The following is a 12,926-nucleotide window of genomic DNA, read 5'->3' as shown; positions in this document are numbered from 1 at the left end:
CCGAGAGCGAGAAGGGCGGATCGGACTTGCATCAGGCCAACAAAACTCTCTGCCAAACCGGTCGCGGTAACTCCGTTCGGCAACCTTATATTACGTCAACTCCGTCCGATTTTCTCTCAGGGTTTAGTTTTACCCCCTGGCATTTTCCTCGACAGCCTGCTTCAGACACCTTCTACTGCAGACTAGCCGCACCCGGAACCCCACAAGGAGCCAAACAGAATGCAGGTGAGCCTCGAAACCAACAGCGCTACCAGCTTGGCTTGCTGTGCCGATCAGGAGGTCATCGAACCGAAGAAAGCTTGACCGGGTTCGCCCGCGCCACTGCCACGCAGGGAGCTGGGCCACCAGGCGGCCACAATCCTTTCGGGGGTCCAGGCGCCAACCCTTTCAACGCATACCAGGTGGACACAACTGCGCAGTTCGCAGACGAGGTGGTCCCGGCTGTGCCCCAGCAACCGGCTGGCCCTCCCGGGGGAGCCTTCGCCCCCCAAGGCGCCTGGGGCGGAGCAGGAGCGGCTGGCGCTTGGGGTGGATCACCGCAGCAGCCTGCACAGGGCAGCTTTGGGCCGCAGCACGTGAACCTGCAGTTCACTGGTGCGTTGGAGGCGTTGGGTGTTGCAGGCAGCTGTGTCGCTGGGCTGCCTATGGTCGGGCCTTACGCCCTTCCACATGGGGAAGCAGGCCCCTGCAGGGGACTGCGCAGGGGTGACGGTAGTCTTGATGGCGTGGAGCAATGTTGCTGGCGTAGGTGGTCGTGGTAATCAGCGGACGTGCCTGTTGCTGGCATGCGAGCGGAGGCGGGGGGCTTGGTGCGGTCCCGGTCAGGCCATGACGCACGTTTGGTCCTGGCCCGTTCCTGGTGCCCCGCAGACACCACCGCTCAACAGTATGTGAGTGGCACGATGGGGCGCGGCGAGGAGCGCCAGAACCTGGGTGAGTGGGGCCTGAGCCGCTCTTACATGAGTCACATTGGATGCCCGCCCGCCAAACGGCCCTCAAGCGCGGTGGCACGTGTCTGCGTGCCGATGTTGCCCACCGTCCAGCCGCGCGACATAGCTCCATGTGGTGTAGAGCCCCGCGCCTGTCTTGTCGGCGCCTGGATTTACTTGTGACCTTCGCCTGCAGCCGTCGTCCAGCACCGGTAGTATCTTCCACACAGCACACTTACGCCCACCCTGTCGTGTACCGTACGCAGTGCACCACGGCGCGGGCAGCACGGACCCAGGGGCCAGCTCCTCGGTGCCGGGCGGCATGCCCTTCCCGCAGCAGCAGCAGCAGCCGTACAGTGCCGGCGACGGCGCGCCGTCGGGCGGCATGCCAGGCGCGGGCGGCGAGCGCGGACACCGCGAGGACTACACCAAATACCCCTTCTACAACGTCCGCCGCTACCGGGAGTACTTTGATGTAGACACCACCGTGAGTACAGTGCTGGTGGGCATGAGCAGGAGAGGCGGGCCTGGTGGCAGGTTTGTAAGGTGCAGTGCGGGGGTGCTGGGAAGTGGAAGCGGCCGGTGCACGGGCTCAGCGATTAATGTGGTGAGCGCGTGGGCAATGCTGCACCATTGGGGCGAGGCCGGCGCGCTCACTACCGGTATAGCCTTGCAACATTCAATGGAGTGTCGAGCCGGCTGAGGCTGTGGAGCCTGCCTTAGCGGGACACCGACGCGACGGGCGTTCCGTCGCTTGCCTTCTTCCACGCGCCCCAGTGACATCGTGTCCGCCCTCCGCTGTTCTGCCTGGCCTGCTTGCAGGACGTGCTGTGGCGCGTGGGCAACTCCATGATCGGCGTGTTCCGCCCCAACTTCATGGAGGTCACCATGAAGAACCCTGACCTGTGGGTGTGCTCCTTTCGGTGGGGGTGTGGGCAAGTGCCAGGGGAGGACGTGGAGCAGCGGTCAGGTGGCAAGCAGGGCAGGCATTTGCAAGCGTGCAGGGGTTGCGTATTGTGCCGGTGGCCCATTCCTTCCGCGCTCCTCCCTGCACAGGTACGGTCCTTTCTGGGCCGCCACGACGCTCATCTTCATCACGGCCGTGGCCGGCAACTTTGTCAGCTGGCTGGCGTGGCGCAAGAACAACTCCATTTCGCCGCCGCCACCGCCCATACTGCCCAGCCCCTCGCCCTCGAACCTGTCGCCGTCGCCCTCCCCCGCGCTGGCGGACAGCGCCGGCTCGGAGTTGGCCAACGTGGGGCGGCTGCTGCTGAGCAAGATGGCTCAGGACCAGTGGTTCACAGACTACACCAAGGTAGGCTTCAGGCCGGGTTGCGCACTGGGTCACGGACGGTCAGAAGGGCTGCAAGGCGCCGGGCGCAATAGGATCTGGTACAGCATAGGAGTTGGTATAGGGTTGGGACCGGAGCCATTAGGCTCTTTGCTCACTGCTTTGCTCCCTCCTACCGCATCGTCTGATAATCGCATAGCTGGCCACCTCCGCCGCCATCTTCTACGGCTACATCTTCATCGTGGGCCTCATCGTGTGGGGCGTGGTCAAGTGGTTCCGCGGCGAGCTCAAGCTGGTCAACGTGTTCTGCATCTACGGTGGGCCCTTGAGAGTTGGCGGTCCACACCTGAGCAAGCACCCTCGCCATAACAGCCCGCCACGCACCCCAACGCCGACAGACACACACACACACACACACACACACACACACACACACACACGCACACGCACACGTTACCCGCGTCTTTTCTGCACTCGCGCACAGGCTACTGCCTGACGGTGTACGTGCCGGTGTCCATCGCCTGCGTGGTGCCCATCAACTGGCTGCAATGGCTGCTGGTGATGCTGGCCACGGCGCTGGGGGCGGGCTTCCTGTTCATGAACTTTAAAAACACCATCTACTCGGCGGCGCCGGCAAAGTAGGTGGCGCGTGGGTGGGCGGGGCGCGGCTGTGTATGTAGAACAGGGCACAGGCTTTGTTGTTCAGTGCGACAACGTGCCGCGTGATGTCGTTCTTGTCATGATCTGGGCTGCGGCTAGGCTGCTCCTCAGGCCGCCGTTTCCCGACTGCGGGCCTTTCACACATCGTGTCCTTCCTGCAGGGCTGTGCCGGTGCTACTGGCCATCGTGTTGGCCCACATCGCGCTGGGCCTGGGCCTCAAGCTCTACTTCTTTCAGTACTGAGGCCGCAGCCTTGAGGGCAGCCACCGGAGGCACTTCCGCATGTTTAATGCCGGGACCATGCGGGCACCGGTTGTGCCAGAGAGTTGGCGGTCGGCGGACTTGCAAGAGTGTGCAATTAAGCGTACTCCAGGTAGTAGGATCCATGCTAAGCTGCAGGGAGTATGTGTGAGGGCTGTCATGGAAGCCCAGAAGAGGAGGTCATGAGGTGTGGTGGGTGAGCCAATGAGATTGGGCTTGGGCTGCTGGTGGATGACGGTATGGAGCGCTGAGAAGACGACGGCAGTGCAAAACATCAGCCGTTGGGGTTACTTGAGTAATCTACGAGCACGATCTCGGCAGTCCAATGACATTCGACCGATGCACACACCTACATGCCCCCACGGTATTCGTGCAAACTCGTGGCTTTCGCCAACGCTGCGTCCCCACACGCCAAAGCAACGTGTTGAGTTTGCGCCTAGGACAGGCGAACCACTTAGGACGGTGTAAGAGGGCGAGCGCTAAGACCAGTGTAAGAGGGCGAGCGCTAAGACCGGATCAACCTATCTAGCTCCTCCCATCACAGACCTAGGCCGGGAGGCTGGGTAGGACATGTCCGCCAGACTCTGCACACACACGCTGCAGCACACACTCCATCCCAATCACCCGCTGCGGCTCTGCATCGCGAGTGTGGCGTTGCGGTGTGTCTGTGTGGTGCTATCGCCTGGCCGGGCGCCCGGAGCGTGAGGAATGCGCATCAACAAACTTCCAGCCAGCCAGCAACTTTGCCAGCAATTTTGTGCCATCTGTTCGGTTCTGGGAATCAGTTGCACCCTACGGGACTTTACCAACCTGCCTTACCCTGCCGTTGCACATTGTTGGCTTGCCCCTTCCCCCGAAGGGGGAGGTTGCGATATTACAAGGGGGAGGGGCAGAAGCCCTTGCGGTCGCATCGAGTTCGCCGCTCGGGGGGCCCTCCCGGTTATGCCATCTCCCACATTGTTTGCCATCTTCTGGGGTCTGGGAACAAGCTGCACCCTGCGGGACTTCGCCAACCTGCCTTGACACTGTCCCATCGCACACCCAATCACTCGCTATCGCTATCCAGGCACTCTGCCACTGCCATCAATCCGGGTCAAACCAGAGACGGCCTGCTCAGCGCACGGCTATGCGGAAAAAGTTGTACGGAGGCAACGAAGCCACACAATTTTGGCGTCCCATGTACCGCGTTTGTCAACGCTGTATTTGAGCCTCCGGCGCCACGACCGCTGCGGGTGCCGTCAGCTGATCCCGTCACTCAGCCACACGCCCACACCACCGGACGTGACAAGGACCGCCGCTACGCCACCGACGCCGGTTCGGCTGCACAGTCACAGGCCGCCACACACCCCGCGGCGACCTTGCCCCCTCTGTGGCGGCCCCGACTCCGACGGTCACATCCTAGGCGGCTGCCACAACCCCCGACTCCGCGCCATGTATACCAAGCGCCACAACATCGCACGCAGTGCAGACCATCGCCCGCGCCATCTCCGATGGCACTGATGGCGGAGGGTTACGGCACATGGTCATGGATGGGCGCCACATCCATCCTGCAGGCGCGGGGTTACTCAAGAGCATGCATGTGTGGCGTAGAACGGTGACGAACGAACAGAGGCAGGCGGGGGGTGGGGTGCTTGGGGCGCGCATTGAAGAGTTGCACAGTATTCTAGCGAGTGAGGTGGGCGTGTGTACTCCAAGGCGGGACAAGTGTTGCAGGCCGCAGGCGTTATAAGGGCCCCCCGGCCCGGGTCTCGGTTTCTACAAGGACAGGAATGCACGTCATGCTCACCACCTTGTAACCACACACAACAAGTGTTCCCCGGTCACGGGAAACGGGGCTGAGCCCCTCCACAGTCTGAGGCCGAACAACCTCATCGCCCGGACTTAGCCGGGGTTGCTTCGTACAGGCACATAGCCAAACCAGGTGCCTATCTAGCAGTCGCGATGCCACAGCAGAGCCAACCGCAGCCAGACGCAGCACAGTTGTCAACAGCCGCACTACTTGCCATGCCGCTACGCATGCCCTGCCAGCCCCACCGCGGACCGCTATGTAGATTGTAGACACCAGCCGGCTCCTCATCAGCCTGCGCGCTTGCGCCGCTTCTTGGGCGGCGCTGCGCTCTCCTCCACGTGGCCTTCCCCGCCCCCTCCGCTACCAAGATGCGCGCACGCGCCCCCGCTGCTGCCGCCGCCGCCGCCGCCACCGCTGCCGCCGCCGCTTCCGCCGCCAGTCTGCAGCGATGCGGGTCGCTTGTGCCCCAGCAGCATCTCCACCAGCGCGTGCCGGATGTCCGTCTGTCTGCCCGTTGTCGGGAGGGGAGGTGTTATGTCTTGCTTTGCACCGCACGGCCCTGGCTGTGCCCCCGCAACAAACGCAGACGGAGCACACCCGCTGTCCCCTTCCCTTCGCCCTCAACCTCAACCCTTCGCTCCTCCCTCCACTCCTTCACCTTCACCATCAGGCACACCTACGCCTTGGAGGGCGCCGCCAGCGCAACGTCCACCGTGGACGGCACGGCGCCCCTGGCCTTGCCGATGTCCGGCAGGTTCGGCGGTACTAGGCCAGCGGCTGCTGCCGGGCGCGTCCAGTGCGTGAAGCACAGGGCATTCTGCACGGCCTGGTACTGCTGGACGCAGCCCCGGAAGATGAGGCGGCTGGGCCCATCGAACACGTCCGTCCAATGCGCCGCGAGGACTGCCGCACGCTGCCGCTGCCCGCGACGGCGGCCTTGCTGACGGCGACTGGTGCTTGCTCGTTTCACTCTGAAATAAGGATCGGGTCCTACCTTCTGAACTGCTGCTGGCGGGGCACTGGCCGTCCGCTCTCCCACATCCAGCGTGCTCCCCGCCGATGATGAAGCAGCACTGGATGTGGTTGAGGACATGGTGCTGTCGCTGCTGCAGGCCGCGCTGAAGGTCAGAGGCAGGTAGGGGCTGAGCAGTGGTTTCCAATTCCAGTGGCCAGTGGTCAGCGGCATTACAGTCTTAAACTGTTTTAAGCTTTAACATAGTTTAACATACTAGGTTGGTAAGCGGTAGCGGAGGCCTTAGCCGGTGCTAACTTCCACTTGCGTTTCAAACTGCGTTTCCAACTGCAGCACCGACAGCGGGTATGTCCGCATCCACATCCAGTGGCGCTTCAGCACCGGTGAGCGTGCTGGATGTGGCAGCGTGGACGGCCATGGTCCCGCAGGATGTGCTGGCGTTGTGTGCTGAGGTGGACAACGAGAAGGCTATTACCATGAAGGACCCGGTCCTTATTTTAGAGTTAAACGAGCAAGCTCTTAACGCGCGGCAGCTGGCTGTTCCAGCCGGAGTCGTCGTCAGCAAGACCGCCGTCGCGGGGATTATCGGGGCGCACATGCAGGAGGTGCAGGACGTTACGTTCGGTGGGCCCAGCCGCCTGGTCTTCCGGGGCACTGCGAAAGATTACCAGGCCGCACAGAACGCCCTGTGCTTCACGCACTGGACGCGCCCGGCTCGGGCCGTTGGCCTACCGCCGAACCTGCCTGACATTGGCAAGGCCTATGGCGCCGTGTCGGCCTCGGAGGTCGTTGCGCTGGCGGCGCCCTTCAACGCGTAGGTGTGCCTGATGATAAGGTGAGGGATTGGAGGGAGGGAGCGAAGGTTTGAGGTTGAGGGCGAAGGGAAGGGAAGGGGATAGCGGAAGGGGTGTGATCCCTCTGCGTTTGTTGCGGTGCGTGGGCAAAGCCAGGGCAGTGCTGTTCAAAGCAGAACTCGACACACATCGATCCCGACAACGGGCAAACAGACGGGCCTGCACATATACTCCCGCCTGCCTAGAAATCCGCCGCTCCCGCTTTACTCGCACGGCACGCCCACCGCATTCGCTAGCGTGAGAGGCGCCCCACGCACCCCGCCGCCGCCTGCCACACACGCACACATGAACGGCTCCCCCCCGATGGTGGCGGCGGTGGCACAGGGCCTGGCGGCGGCGACGGTGGTGGCGGTGGCACAGGGCCCTGCGGCGGCGCAGGGCCTGGTGACTGCGGCGGCGCAGGACCTGGCGGCCACGCAGGGCCTGGGCCCAGCCGTTGCGGCATGCCTGTGCGTAGTAAAGGGGGCATGCAAGGCCACGTGGAGGAGGAGAGCGCGGCGCCGCCCGAGAAGCGGCCCGGTCCGCAGGTTGCGACCTGCCGGTGTCAGGCTTGCGGTCTGTGCTACCGAGCATAGCGTGGCGCGGGGGGGGGGGAAGGATGTGTTACTGTATGGTTTGTTGCCTAACGTGCTTGTGCTTGATAGCGGGACGCGGCTGGGCACATGGTGGGCGGTGCCTTACGAACCGACCCCAACTACGTATGTATGAATGTCGATTGGTGGGGCATGCAGCAGCTGTTTGTTGGGCATTGATCTGCATACCTAGCTCCGGCAAGCTATGTGCTGATGGCGTGTGTGTGTGTGGGGCGGGTCTTGTCAAGGTTGATGAACCGTACACCCGCTGATGCGCTTGCATGCGTGCGCATGGTCGTCCGGCTACGTCTGGTGCGCGAAAATGGTGCATGTACGTAGGAAGGTGCAGGCTGGGGGCAGATTGAACTGGGCCAGATAGGGCCAGAGGGTACGATATGTCGTACTGTAGGCAGGGACAGATGGCAGGGTGGCGGCTCAATCAAATGAGCAAGGTCTTACCACATTTGTAAGGCTGTCCCGGTCATTTGCGCTCGAGTCGCGTCCTGATTGTTCGAAACGTTTAGGAGCTGAAAAGGCGTTGCAGGCCACGAAGAACGCGTGTGTCCCATCTGTACAGTCGCTGACATCAGCAACTTAGCCTGTAGCTCAGGTATCCAGCTTTCTGGTGCGCATGCAAAGGCATCGACTTAGCCGCGTGGATTGTTACAACAGCATGTGTGCTTACTGACGAGAAGTTCACTTCGAGCCTGGCATGACCTTAGATATGGTGCCCAGTCCAGCCGGCCCCAGCGGCAGGCTGCTGAGGGCCAAGGAGGGCGACAGAAGTCGCGTCCAAACACCCACTGGCTCCACCCTGGCAGCTGCTGCCCTGGGGCGCGCCGAGCCCAAGCCAGTAAGCGCCATGCTGAGACAGTACCCCACAGCCCCTTCCATAGCGCAACTGCTCCTGTACCTCCGCCTATACAAACTCCCCCCCCCCCCCGCCTACACAAACTCCTCCCCTCCTCCCACCTATACAAACTCCTCCCCCTCGGTACGCGCAACACCACACCACTGTCTACTTCGCTACACTTCTCTGTACCAATCCTTGCAACCCCCCGGGGATGGTGACTATTGTCGCGTGCCACTCCGTTGTCAAGCATAGGCTACGCTCTCCTCCTCGCTCTGTTGCATTGGGTTTGGTTAGCTGGGGCTGGTATCTACAACCCCCCCCCCCGGTTGGCCATCCTAGTACTTCTTGCCATCATGCGCCCGTCGCCGACATCCTACGCGACTACGCCTTCCCAGTACTTAGTCTGTCGCAACATAGATACGCACCACATCTTGCCAGTCACGCGCACCAAGCCAGCACCCAAACCAGCACTCGTATAATTCAGCAGCCCCACGTCAGGCGCAACGGCAACACGCCGAGCGTTCTCCAGCCGGCAGGCACAAGCAGAGCTTCGAGTAACTGCTGCCCATGAAGTGAATGTCCATGTGCGTGCCTGTCTGTAACGCACACCGCCTGCTGCTGCATGAGCGAATGGGGACTATCTGAACATGCACTCACAATCCCCCACCCACCCCCACCCCCTACCCGCCACACCAATGGCCCGCCCACCACGCAGCAGCTGTTTACGTACACACCGTGAGCCACACCGCCAGCTTGCTACACACGCCCATGGCAACGGACATCTATCCACGAACGGACGATGCTGCTGGCGCTGCTGCTGCTGGTGCTGCTGATGATAACGCAAGGCGGGGGCGCCGCAGCTGCTGCTGCTGGCGCTGCTGGCAGCAGTAGGTCCCGCCTGCCCTCCCTTCCACGTCAAGCACCAGCACCAGCGCCAGCACCAGTACCAGTACCAGCCGCGGAGGCAGCAGCACCGCTGGCGAGCTGCACGGCTCTGCACGGTGCTTGCGCGTAAACGCCGGTGCGCGCGTCTTCATGTGTGCCTGCAGTTCAATGGTCGCCACACGCAAGCCGGCAGGCAGTTTCAGGAGTTGGGCAGGCAGGCAGGCAGGCCCAAACAGCCCGCCTGGGGCTGATCGTCAGCAGCAGGCGGCAGTAGCAGGCCGCCACACCAGGGCATGCTGCGGCCCGCCCATCGGCCCGTCAGCCAGAGGGGGCGGGCCGCCCCCCCACCCCCCACCCACCCATCCATGCACGAATACTGCGCGTGCACTTGTATCCACCCACCTCGCGCTAGGGCTGCTGCCCGTGCTGCTGTTCCTGCTGCTGCAGCTGCTGCAGCTGCTGCAGCTGCTGCAGCTGCTGCAGCTGCTGCCCGTGCTGCTGTCCCTGCTGCTGCAGCTGCTGCAGCTGCTGCAGCTGCTGCGCGTGCTGCTGTCCCTGCTGCTGCACCAGCTGCCGCAGCTGCTGCAGCTGCTGCTCCAGCTGCTGCAGCTGCTGCCCGTGCTGCTGTCCCTGCTGCTGCACCAGCTGCTGCAGCTGCGCAATCTGCTGGTCAAGCTGTGCGCCGGCGCCGCCGGCTTGCATCGTGGATGTACTGCACCTGCACATGAGAGTACACGTGGTGAGCGTGGTGAGGATGTATGGTGCAGCGCGCGGTCATGAAGGGAACTCTTAAAGGGAAAGTGCCCGCGCTGCCGCACGTCCATCGTGTTGAGACGTGTCCATAGCGCACAGTCAGCAGTAATATTATGACGGCTTATTGTGACTGTGTGTGCACCCCCTCCCTGTGTATGGTGGAGTCCTTGCCATGCGCCCTTTGTTGGTGTGTGTGCGTGCATGTGTATGAGCATGTGTTTGCATGTGTACGTTAAAGAGCACAAGGAAAACATAGCGCAAAGACAGTGTGTATGTGTGTGTGTGTGTGACTACGGTTTCCACAGTTATTCTGCCAGATCACGTGAATCGTGTATCTGGTATAACCAACGACAGGGCTGTCAATCGAGGGCTGCCGTGACCTGGCGTTTCCCTGGCAGAGCGCAAGCAGCTCTGGAGTCCACAGGGTAACGCACTCCGATCCTTCACCGCGCCAGCAACCCTTGTGGAATTACTACCGGTGTAACAACCTCAGACCCAGCGGGCGAGCTACCTCTTTAGACCAGGCGGGCAGAAACAAAAACAGCAAACATAACAAAACACGCAGCACGCAGCACTCGATAGCACGCGATAGCACGACCACAGTGGCTGCGGGGCTGAGTCCTACGACCCCGCAGCCCGCACGACCTCAACCGCAACCTAACCAGCTCTCGACGCCAGGGCAGACTATGCCTAAGGGCAGCCACAAACGCGTCTGGCCACTAGGCCGGTCCAGGCCGTAAGGCCCGGGTTGCTGCAGCACCCAAAACACCCTCACAGGTTAGAACCCCGCAAACCTGGCCCTGCTCCCACGCGCGTAAAACAAAAAAACCCTTCGCCTGCCCACTAAGCTCCCCCGCTGACCCTCTCGTACGCCACTGCTTCAATGGCTCATGTTAGTGCTCACGCGCTCCTCCTAGGGGCTGATCCCTTTCAAGCCTCCAGCTCCATAGCTTGCGGCAATGCGCACAGCATTTCACCGTTCACCACCGCCAGGATGGGGTGAGTGGCGTCAACACCATCCCAGCCCTTTTGGGGCATGCCGAGCTGCGCGAACTGCATCAGCTGCGACCAGAAGTCCGCGACTGCGCGAGCGCACGCAAGCTCGACGGGGTTGACGCCTGGCTGCGGCGGCGTCAGTTGTGTGGGCGGGATCTCGTCAAGATCGGGTTCCGCCTCCACTGCACCTGCCACCGCAGCCTCGGCAGCTGCTGCCGCCGCCGTCTGAATTCCCAGGGCCGCTGCGGCGCGCGTCATCCCGCGCAGCCGCACCCGGCCCGGTGTGTGTGTGTGTGTGTGTGTGTGTGTGTGTGTGTGTGTGTGTGTGTGTGTGTGTGTGTGTGTGTGTGTGTGTGTGTGTGTATGTGCGCGCGCGTGTGCGCGCGTGTGCGTGTGAACCGGCGTCATAGCCATGTAACCATGTTGCCAGCTGCCTCTCCTCCCTTCCCCCCTTCCCCGCACCGTGTGAATGTTGCGCTCGCCCGTTGACACAAACGCGTCCTTAACCAGGTCCAGCGCCTGAACGTTATGACATTACAAGAACGTCACAGGATGCGTGGCTGGGCGAGCGGGGCAAATGTGAGAGGTGAGATGATTGGGACGTGTGAGGGGTAGAGTAAGGACGAAAGGTGTGAGGGAGGAGGGTTGTGTGTCAAGCGGGGTGGGCGTGTGACCGGCAGACCGGCCGCCCCCTCCTTGCCCTGAATAGCCAGGCTGCCCCCCTCCAAACCGCCAGCCCGCAACCAAGCAAACCACCACAATCACCGCACGTCAACCCCGTCGTGCGTCGTACCCGTGTGCCGTCGTCCCCAAACCCATCCCCATACAGCAGCGAACCCCGACGAGCGGAGAAGAAACACACCGAGGTCTTTCAACTTGGCGACGTGGAGGTGGGCGTGTGACCTGCGTGCAGAATTCAGATGTGGGCCTTACTGGCGCGTGAGCAAGAAGCAAAGTGCAAGTCAATTGCAAACCCCCATCGCCACCCCTCACCCTCCAAGCCAACGTCACAGTGTGCGTGTCCTACCTATGGTAGCCTTGAAGACTGAGTCTGCAAGAGGGGTCGTCGCGGTCGGCTGTGGAGGTCGACGGCCTTGAGGATTACCCAGCCCTCCCTCTCTACAGAAGTACCTCTCTTAAGTTTCACCAGCAGCAGAATTGACCAGTCAACCTATGGAATAAAGGAAAGTGCAGAAGCGAAGGCGTGCTGCGGTTCCACGCAAAGCTTTCAGCGCTCGCTTCCGCGGGATAGACAGGGAATGAAAGTTCAACTGGTTTGATCTAGCAGTGAGTACACAGCCTTGGCTTTATCCAGCTGGCTGTTCAGAGACATAGCCGGGATGGGGGTACGTGCCCATGAAATGATTGTCTTCCATAGACGCAGTCCGCGTTCATAGAATACCAACAATCACATCAAACATGTTGAGACACCTTGTTCTGATGAACGACATTCCCCAGCCGAGACGGGCGCGTATAGCGTATGCGGTGCGCGGCAGGTTCGGGGCTGGAAGGCACAGGTGGCAGCAGCTCGTTTCCGGGCAACAGCGGAAGCAACAAGCGGCGGGCTGGGTAGCACCGGCAGCAGCGAAGGAGGCGCCGGACTCAGCGGCAGCGTGGGCGATGCGGTGCGGCGGCGTCACTGAGTGGCGTGGCCCCTGTCCCCTCACCCCCTTTTCGCCAGAGACTGCTACCGTTCCCCCGAACAGTTCCCTAGCGGTGCGGCGGCGTCACTGAGTGGCATTTCCCCTGTCCCCTCTTCTGCAGGGGAGCGATCCCCCGTTAGCCGGCGCAACTTGACAACCTCGTTTGACAACCACAGCACAAATGAGACTGGATGTGAACGGTGAGTTCTGGACTGTCCTGGACTGCCGGAAAGCTTGCGGGAAACTTCATTTTGGGAACGAAAACCATCCGGCATCCTTGCACTTACACCATCATTTTCTTCTTCGTCCTCTCTGCAGCGGCGCTGCAGCTGGTGGGGTGGCTGCAGAAGGAGCCGCAGCCTACTGCGGTGTGCCGGGGCGCTGCAAGTCTGTCTCTCCCCAGCCCTGAACCTGCTGTGCGGTGCTGTGCAGGACGGCGGGAGTCGTGGCCATCATTACCCCCTGAC

At 62.1% G+C, this 12,926-nt stretch overlaps 4 protein-coding genes across 4 annotated transcripts; 2 read left to right on the top strand and 2 right to left on the bottom strand.

Moving 5' to 3' along the window:
* Positions 1-84: 84 nt before the first annotated feature.
* CHLRE_17g722700v5 (uncharacterized protein) lies at positions 85-3,647 on the top strand. Its single transcript, XM_043072289.1, has 9 exons — positions 85-225; positions 333-594; positions 871-933; positions 1,196-1,416; positions 1,752-1,834; positions 1,986-2,244; positions 2,420-2,537; positions 2,705-2,858; positions 3,042-3,647. The coding sequence occupies exons 1-9, from the start codon at positions 220-222 to the stop codon at positions 3,121-3,123; spliced, it is 1,248 nt and encodes a 415-aa protein (XP_042914748.1). The 5' UTR covers positions 85-219; the 3' UTR covers positions 3,124-3,647.
* Positions 3,648-3,902: 255 nt separating this feature from the next.
* On the bottom strand, positions 3,903-6,054 carry CHLRE_17g722675v5 (uncharacterized protein). Its single transcript, XM_043072288.1, has 3 exons — positions 5,589-6,054; positions 4,928-5,437; positions 3,903-4,688 (listed from the first exon to the last, which is right to left on the bottom strand). Exon 1 carries the CDS (start codon positions 6,021-6,023, stop codon positions 5,607-5,609), a length of 417 nt encoding a protein of 138 aa, XP_042914747.1. The 5' UTR covers positions 6,024-6,054; the 3' UTR covers positions 3,903-4,688; positions 4,928-5,437; positions 5,589-5,606.
* Positions 6,055-6,154: 100 nt separating this feature from the next.
* Positions 6,155-7,811, top strand: CHLRE_17g722650v5 (uncharacterized protein). Its single transcript, XM_043072287.1, has 2 exons — positions 6,155-6,738; positions 7,082-7,811. The coding sequence occupies exon 1, from the start codon at positions 6,251-6,253 to the stop codon at positions 6,719-6,721; it is 471 nt and encodes a 156-aa protein (XP_042914746.1). The 5' UTR covers positions 6,155-6,250; the 3' UTR covers positions 6,722-6,738; positions 7,082-7,811.
* A 169-nt stretch (positions 7,812-7,980) lies between these two features.
* CHLRE_17g722616v5 (uncharacterized protein) lies at positions 7,981-12,144 on the bottom strand. Its single transcript, XM_043072286.1, has 5 exons — positions 11,844-12,144; positions 11,679-11,719; positions 11,279-11,335; positions 9,470-9,785; positions 7,981-9,225 (listed from the first exon to the last, which is right to left on the bottom strand). The coding sequence occupies exon 5, from the start codon at positions 9,217-9,219 to the stop codon at positions 8,965-8,967; it is 255 nt and encodes an 84-aa protein (XP_042914745.1). The 5' UTR covers positions 9,220-9,225; positions 9,470-9,785; positions 11,279-11,335; positions 11,679-11,719; positions 11,844-12,144; the 3' UTR covers positions 7,981-8,964.
* Between the last annotated feature and the right edge of the window lie 782 nt (positions 12,145-12,926).

Source organism: Chlamydomonas reinhardtii, chromosome 17 (genome assembly GCF_000002595.2).
Source record: "Chlamydomonas reinhardtii strain CC-503 cw92 mt+ chromosome 17, whole genome shotgun sequence".
NCBI classification, from domain to species: domain Eukaryota; kingdom Viridiplantae; phylum Chlorophyta; class Chlorophyceae; order Chlamydomonadales; family Chlamydomonadaceae; genus Chlamydomonas; species Chlamydomonas reinhardtii.
Note: the sequence above shows the minus strand (reverse complement) of the source record. Positions and strands in the feature narration are given on the sequence as shown.